This window comes from Pseudochaenichthys georgianus, unplaced genomic scaffold (genome assembly GCF_902827115.2).
Source record: "Pseudochaenichthys georgianus unplaced genomic scaffold, fPseGeo1.2 scaffold_1852_arrow_ctg1, whole genome shotgun sequence".
Lineage (NCBI taxonomy): Eukaryota > Metazoa > Chordata > Actinopteri > Perciformes > Channichthyidae > Pseudochaenichthys > Pseudochaenichthys georgianus.
Genome location: NW_027262603.1, coordinates 8,689 through 17,500, shown reverse-complemented (window position 1 = coordinate 17,500; position 8,812 = coordinate 8,689). Strand labels below are relative to the sequence as shown.

At 53.1% G+C, this 8,812-nt stretch overlaps 1 protein-coding gene across 1 annotated transcript in view; it reads right to left on the bottom strand.

Annotated features, from left to right (window-relative positions):
• LOC117441627 (nesprin-1-like) overlaps positions 1-8,812 on the bottom strand; it is a gene marked incomplete at its 3' end in the record, with an annotated part of 17,916 nt that extends 9,104 nt beyond the window's left edge. Inside the window, exons 1-7 of the mRNA XM_034077691.1 lie at positions 8,620-8,812; positions 8,298-8,462; positions 7,854-8,210; positions 6,593-6,729; positions 6,175-6,352; positions 2,433-2,615; positions 1,452-1,595 (exon numbers count right to left, since the gene is read on the bottom strand). Of these exons, the coding sequence (XP_033933582.1) occupies positions 1,452-1,595; positions 2,433-2,615; positions 6,175-6,352; positions 6,593-6,729; positions 7,854-8,210; positions 8,298-8,462; positions 8,620-8,727 (1,272 nt within the window). The remainder of the gene's footprint in view (positions 1-1,451; positions 1,596-2,432; positions 2,616-6,174; positions 6,353-6,592; positions 6,730-7,853; positions 8,211-8,297; positions 8,463-8,619) is intronic.

Genomic DNA, 8,812 nt, shown 5'->3' with positions numbered 1-8,812 from the left:
GAGCAGACACAGAGCAGACAGAGAGCAGACACAGAGCAGACAGAGAGCAGACAGAGAGCAGACAGAGAGCAGACACAGAGCAGACACAGAGCAGACAGAGAGCAGACACAGAGCAGACAGAGAGCAGACAGAGAGCAGACAGAGAGCAGACAGAGAGCAGACACAGAGCAGACACAGAGCAGACACAGAGCAGACACAGAGCAGACAGAGAGCAGACACAGAGCAGACACAGAGCAGACAGAGAGCAGACACAGAGCAGACACAGAGCAGACAGAGAGCAGACACAGAGCAGACACAGAGCAGACAGAGAGCAGACACAGAGCAGACAGAGAGCAGACAGAGAGCAGACACAGAGCAGACAGAGAGCAGACAGAGAGCAGACAGAGAGCAGACAGAGAGCAGACACAGAGCAGACACAGAGCAGACAGAGAGCAGACAGAGAGCAGACACAGAGCAGACAGAGAGCAGACAGAGAGCAGACACAGAGCAGACACAGAGCAGACAGAGAGCAGACAGAGAGCAGACACAGAGCAGACACAGAGCAGACAGAGAGCAGACACAGAGCAGACAGAGAGCAGACAGAGAGCAGACAGAGAGCAGACAGAGAGCAGACAGAGAGCAGACACAGAGCAGACACAGAGCAGACACAGAGCAGACACAGAGCAGACAGAGAGCAGACACAGAGCAGACACAGAGCAGACAGAGAGCAGACACAGAGCAGACACAGAGCAGACAGAGAGCAGACAGAGAGCAGACAGAGAGCAGACACAGAGCAGACAGAGAGCAGACACAGAGCAGACAGAGAGCAGACACAGAGCAGACAGAGAGCAGACACAGAGCAGACACAGAGCAGACACAGAGCAGACACAGAGCAGACACAGAGCAGACACAGAGCAGACACAGAGCAGACACAGAGCAGACAGAGAGCAGACAGAGAGCAGAGAGAGAGCAGACAGAGAGCAGAGAGAGCTGTAGACGCTGTTAGAGGTACATGAGATAGCAGCCAGATGGCAGCCTGTCAACAGGAAGCACCTGGCTGTTAGTCAGCTGATGGCAGAGCTTTCTAAAGACGAGCAGTGATTCTCTCACGCTAAACCAGCTGGATGGAGGCTCTGCAGAGGCACTGTGGTTTCTGCAAGCTGGATCTGGCTTTCTAAACCTGCAGAACCCGTTCACTGATGATCTGAGGATCTGAGGGTCTGAGGGTCTGCTGATCTGAGGGTCTGATGATCTGAGGGTCTGATGATCTGAGGATCTGAGGGTCTGAGGATCTGAGGGTCTGAGGATCTGAGGGTCTGAGGATCTGAGGGTCTGAGGGTCTGCTGATCTGAGGGTCTGAGGGTCTGAGGGTCTGAGGATCTGAGGGTCTGAGGATCTGAGGGTCTGAGGGTCTGCTGATCTGAGGGTCTGAGGGTCTGCTGCACCTGAACATGATGGTGGGGGGTTCTTACCTGCAGCTTGTGCAGCTCCTGCTTCTTGGTGCCCAGGTCGTGCAGCCGGCTGCAGCTCTGATGCACCGACCGCTCTGTGGCGTCCAGGCTCTCCTGCAGGGGCTCCGCACTCTCCTCGAAGTCCCTCATCTGAGACAAGACCGTCTGAGAGACACGACTCAGCGTTAAGACACCAACTAGGGAACTCATGGAGGACGGGTAATCAAGCAGCTCTTTCATATCCTGCATGTGACCATCAGAATGAACCCTGGATACAGCAGAACCACGTGTACCCCTTCACAACCAGCGATCTTTTGAAACATGGACAACGATTTAATTTGACGAGACTCAATGCATGCCAAGATCTGCAACACCAGGCACAGCGAATCCTAAAATCCATAGTCAAATGCGCAAAGGACTCTGAAGTGAACAGTCGCCTGAAAGCTCACGACAGGAACATTGCAAATAAGTATTTAGTTTAAAGAAATGGATGTTTCCCTGACTTAAAGGTGGAGGGGGTGAGTCTGAGGAACCGGCTCGAGATACACTCGTTATGTTCCATGGAATCTGAACGTCTGATCTCAATGAATACATGAAGTGCTCTGAAGCCGTGGCGCTGTAGAAAGCTCGACCAATCATCTGAGCCGGCTGAAGTAACTGGACGGCCTACCTGCCTGTCAGCCTTCCATCTGTGCACACACTTATCTCTGCCCTCATTGGTCATGTAGCGTGCCTGTGTGTGTTGGAGGAGGGGCTCTGAGAGGAAGGGGCAGATTTGTTCCGGCTGTGTATTTTCAAATTCCAGCCACTGGAGCTGGTTTCTCAAATTACCTACCCCACTTTTAAACTGTATACAAAACATGCTTTTATTCATATCGACAGGTGTGTATCAGGTGTGTATCAGGTGTGTATCAGGTGTGTATCCGGTGTGTAGCAGGTGTGTGTCAGGTGTGTATCAGGTGTGTAGCAGGTGTGTAGCAGGTGTGTGTTCAGGTATATGACCTGCAGGCTGTTCTCGCGGTGGTGCAGGCTGCTCATCATGTTCCTCCAGTCCTCTCGGAAGCAGCTCATCTTCCCTCGGACCGCCTCCACCCTCTCCTTCTCTGCAGCGCTGCAGAGGAGCTCCCCGCTGCGCTGCACGGCCCCCAGCTGCTGCTGCCCCGCCTCCCTGTCGCTCAGGAACTCCTGGAGCATGGGGAGGAACACACAGGTGAACCATGGGGAGGAACACACAGGTGAACCATGGGGAGGAACACACAGGTGAACCATGGGGAGGAACACACAGGTGAAGCATGGGGAGGAACACACAGATGGAGCATGGGGAGGAACACACAGATGGAGCATGGGGAGGAACACACAGATGGAGCATGGGGAGGAACACACAGATGGAGCATGGGGAGGAACACACAGGTGAAGCATGGGGAGGAACACACAGGTGGAGCATGGGGAGGAACACGCAGGTGGAGCATGGGGAGGAACACACAGGTGAACCATGGGGAGGAACACACAGGTGAACCATGGGGAGGAACACGCAGATGAAGCATGAGGAGGAACACACAGGTGAACCATGGGGAGGAACACACAGGTGAACCATGGGGAGGAACACACAGATGAAGCATGGGGAGGAACACACAGATGAAGCATGGGGAGGAACACACAGGTGAAGCCATGGGGAGGAACACACAGGTGAACCATGGGGAGGAACACACAGGTGAACCATGGGGAGGAACACGCAGATGAAGCATGAGGAGGAACACACAGGTGAACCATGGGGAGGAACACACAGATGAAGCATGAGGAGGAACACACAGGTGAACCATGGGGAGGAACACACTGATGAACCATGGGGAGGAACACACAGGTGAACCATGGGGAGGAACACACAGGTGAACCATGGGGAGGAACACACTGATGAACCATGGGGAGGAACACACAGATGAAGCATGGGGAGGAACACACTGATGAACCATGGGGAGGAACACACAGGTGAACCATGGGGAGGAACACACAGGTGAACCATGGGGAGGAACACGCAGGTGAACCATGGGGAGGAACACACAGGTGAACCATGGGGAGGAACACGCAGGTGAACCATGGGGAGGAACACGCAGATGAAGCATGGGGAGGAACACACAGGTGAACCATGGGGAGGAACACACAGGTGAACCATGGGGAGGAACACACAGGATGGAAGCCATGGGGAGGAACACACAGAGTGACCATGGGGAGGAACACACAGGTGAAGCATGGGGAGGAACACACAGGTGAACCATGGGGAGGAACACACAGATGAACCATGGGGAGGAACACACAGGTGAACCATGGGGAGGAACACACAGGTGAACCATGGGGAGGAACACGCAGATGGAGCATGGGGAGGAACACACAGGTGAAGCATGGGGAGGAACACACAGGTGAACCATGGGGAGGAACACACAGGTGAACCATGGGGAGGAACACACAGGTGAAGCATGGGGAGGAACACACAGATGGAGCATGGGGAGGAACACGCAGGTGAAGCATGGGGAGGAACACACAGGTGAACCATGGGGAGGAACACGCAGGTGAAGCATGGGGAGGAACACACAGGTGAAGCATGGGGAGGAACACACAGATGGAACCATGGGGAGGAACACACAGGTGAAGCATGGGGAGGAACACACAGGTGAACCATGGGGAGGAACACGCAGGTGAAGCATGGGGAGGAACACGCAGGTGAAGCATGGGGAGGAACACACAGGTGAACCATGGGGAGGAACACACAGGTGAACCATGGGGAGGAACACGCAGGTGAAGCATGGGGAGGAACACGCAGGTGAAGCATGGGGAGGAACACACAGATGGAGCATGGGGAGGAACACACAGGTGAACCATGGGGAGGAACACACAGATGGAGCATGGGGAGGAACACGCAGATGGAGCATGGGGAGGAACACACAGATGGAGCATGGGGAGGAACACACAGGTGAACCATGGGGAGGAACACACAGGTGAACCATGGGGAGGAACACACAGATGAAGCATGGGGAGGAACACACAGATGAAGCATGGGGAGGAACACACAGGTGAACCATGGGGAGGAACACACAGATGAAGCATGGGGAGGAACACACAGGTGAACCATGGGGAGGAACACACAGGTGAACCATGGGGAGGAACACACAGATGGAGCATGGGGAGGAACACACAGATGGAGCATGGGGAGGAACACACAGGTGAACCATGGGGAGGAACACACAGGTGAACCATGGGGAGGAACACACAGATGAAGCATGGGGAGGAACACACAGGTGAACCATGGGGAGGAACACACAGGTGAACCATGGGGAGGAACACACAGGTGAAGCATGGGGAGGAACACGCAGATGAAGCATGAGGAGGAACACACAGGTGAAGCATGAGGAGGAACACACAGGTGAAGCATGGGGAGGAACACACAGATGGAGCATGGGGAGGAACACACAGATGGAGCATGGGGAGGAACACACAGATGAAGCATGGGGAGGAACACACAGGTGAACCATGGGGAGGAACACACAGGTGAACCATGGGGAGGAACACACAGATGAAGCATGAGGAGGAACACACAGGTGAAGCATGGGGAGGAACACACAGATGGAGCATGGGGAGGAACACACAGATGAAGCATGGGGAGGAACACACAGGTGAACCATGGGGAGGAACACACAGGTGAACCATGGGGAGGAACACACAGATGAAGCATGAGGAGGAACACACAGGTGAAGCATGAGGAGGAACACACAGGTGAAGCATGGGGAGGAACACGCAGATGAAGCATGGGGAGGAACACACAGATGAAGCATGGGGAGGAACACGCAGAAGGAGCATGGGGAGGAACACGCAGATGAAGCATGGGGAGGAACACGCAGATGAAGCATGGGGAGGAACACACAGATGGAGCATGGGGAGGAACACACAGATGAACCATGGGGAGGAACACACAGGTGAACCATGGGGAGGAACACACAGATGGAGCATGGGGAGGAACACACAGATGGAGCATGGGGAGGAACACACAGATGGAGCATGGGGAGGAACACGCAGATGAAGCATGGGGAGGAACACACAGATGAAGCATGGGGAGGAACACACAGATGGAGCATGGGGAGGAACACACAGATGGAGCATGGGGAGGAACACACAGATGGAGCATGGGGAGGAACACAGGTGGAACAGGAAGGTAAACATCTCTGAGGTCAGGACAGAGGTGGAGGCTTTACGAGGCTGCAGTTAGTGCTTCGTTCACAGCATGAATCAATCCTCCAGGTTGATCCATAGCTCATGCAGGAACCAGGGCCTGAGAGCATGAACGAAACATGTGAAACACGAGGCTCCACTAAAGTCATTCTCAGTTATATTCTGGAAGGACCGCACACCGACTGATATGATGAGATTAGAGCAGGTCTGCAGCTAGGGGAACAATGATATACCTGTGGTTCCAGCAGAGGGTCTGAGTTGTGTACCTGGATCTTCTGCAGTGTGTGTGTGTGTGTGTGTGTGTGTGTGTGTGTGTGTGTTGTCTCTGAGTTACCTGGATCTTCTGCAGAGTGTGTGTGTGTGTTGTCTCTGAGTTATCTGGATCTTCTGCAGAGTGTGTGTGTGTGTGTGTGTGTGTGTGTGTGTGTGTGTGTGTGTGTGTGTGTGTGTGTGTGTGTGTGTGTGTGTGTGTGTGTGTGTGTGTGTGTGTGTGTGTGTGTGTGTGTGTGTGTTGTCTCTGAGTTACCTGGATCTTCTGGAGGCTGGCGGTCGCCTCGCTGAGGTTCTGGGGAACGTCGAAGCACTTTGCCGTGTTGATCTTGGCGTTGACGAGCCACTGCTGGAAGTCTCTGCAGGCGGAGCGGAAACCCTGATCCAGAAGCTTCTGTTTGCTCTGACACTCCCTGCCCGCCTGCAGACTCACACTACACACACACAGCAGCAAGCAAAGTTACACACACACACACACACACACACACACACACACACACACACACACACACACACACACACACACACACACCACACACACACACACACACACACACACACACACACACACACACAGTTACACACACCACTGGGAATCAGTGTGAAATCATACATCTGTGTTCAGCTGTAGCATTTTCCTTAAATAGTGTATACTTTATCCCCCCCCCCCCCACCTGTTGTACTCCTTGATGAGCGCAGACACCCTCTCTGACTGCACCCCCACGTCTCTGCTGAATCTGCACAGGTCGTTCAGCTGAGTCTTCAGATGCTCAGAGGCCGGCTCCGCCTTCTGCAGCTCCTCCACTACGTCCTGCACAACACACATATTCTCATTCTACAAAACACGTTTCCTTTATGCACCCCGAAGACCCTCAGCAGCAGTGTGTGTGTGTGTGTGTGTGTGTGTGTGTGTGTGTGTGTGCGCGTGTGTGTGTGTGTGCATTATGCTATCTAACTCAGTGGTTCCCAACCTGGGGGGCGCGCCAAATAGCGCAAATATCGCAGGGGGGCGCCAGGCCTCAGATGATTTGAGGCCAAATATCATATTTAGACCTTTTCTTTTTTTACCATATAATTGTAAATCAATACATGATTGTCGCTAAAAGCCTTGTCTCTACATCACAATCAAATATACAAAATAATTGATTAATTAATTTGAATAAAAATTCAAGTAAAAAGACAGAAATGTATAATTGTTTCTTTAATAGAAATGTTCCTTCTGCCGTAAAGCGTCCAAACCGGGCTTTTCTGGATCAGCGCATGTTTAAAACAGTCGTTGTCCACGCCGGCTTCAGTTGGATTATTTGTCAGTCGCTCCGATCAGATCGGTCTCCTCCATTTTGATTATTTACGACTTTTGAATCCACATAAACACATCGGCAGAATCCGGCTCACTTTGAGCGTGTTTTAAAGAGTTTAATCCCTTTGTGAATTGTTTCCACTCCGTCCTTTAGTTTCTCCATGCAGCGGGAATCCAGAGGAATGAATCCTGAGTCCAACAACCATCAAAGTCGCTCCAACAGCTCCTTGATTACGCTTTCATCTCCTTCAACAACACGCTTCACATTCATCCAGTTTGTGACAGCAGCTGTAGCTTTTTGAGACTGTGAAACTTTAATTACCGCTGTTGGGGGGGGCGCGCAGCGCAGCGCAACTTCCAACAGGAGTCATTTGGGGGGGCTCCTGGGAAAAAGGGTTGGGCACCCCACCTTAGCGAGGGTCCAGCCCCTCACCGCCTCCTCCCCTCAGATATAAAGTATTTATTATTATATTTAATGCTACTTTATTTCTATTTGAGATGTTTACATTTTGGATTGTTTATTTCTCGTCTTCTCATTTCTCTGATGTACTGCCTGGTCTTTTGTTGCTGCTGCAACACAAACATTTCTCAGATTGGGATCATTAAAGTACTTCTTATCTTAAGTTCAGACGTACCTTAGCGAGGGTCCAGCCCTTCACCGCCTCCTCCCCCTCGGTCAGCCTCTCGGCCTGGGTGATGCGCAGCCGGCAGTCTTTGAGCAGCCGGCTGAAGTCGTGCAGCTGCAGCTCCATCTGCGCAGACAGGCTGCTGAACTCCTGCTCCGAGCAGCTGATCTGAGACAGAGCGGTCTCCAGCGAGGCTCTGGTCTGCAGGGCCGAGCGCTCCCACTGCTCCCAGCAGGACACAAGCCCCGCCTCCTCTCTCTCCAGAGCCTCGAACCCCCCCGCCCCCGTGTGGTCTCTGCACACCGCCCCACACCTCTGCACACGGCTCAGGCGCTCCCTGCCGCGCTGCTTACTGTCCAGCAGCTCCTGCAGGGAATAAAGTATCACATCAGATCTGATGAAGGTATCCGTCCTCTGAGAACCACGAGAGGGCAGAAGGGAAGCTCTCTGTACCTGGACCTTGCACAGCTTCCTGTGCACGCTGGCAGAGTCTCCGCTCAGCTCGCTCCAGCGCTGCAGCTCCTCTCTGGCCGACAGCAGCCAATCACTGAAGTCCCTGACAGCGTCCAGGTACTGCTGGTGCTCCGACACGATGCTCTGCATGACCTGCACCTTGCCCTTTAATGAGCAAAGAGACATGGTAACCCCAAGGACTGGATATATAACTGGCTAGATATATATATATATATATATGTATATATGTATATACATGTATATACATATATATACATATATATATGTATATACATGTATATAGGACCCCGTATTCCCTCACCTTCACGCTGGCAGAGATGTCACTGTACTTGGCGCTCAGTTCTCCTCGAGCCTCGGGTCCAAACGTCTGATCTCCCGTCTTCTCGTGCAGCTCCAGGGCCTGCTCCATCAGGCGGGAGAGGGGGGGGGGCGTGAGCCTCCACGTCACTCTGCACCCCCCTCAGACGCTCCAGCAGAGAGGCCTTCTCCTTCAG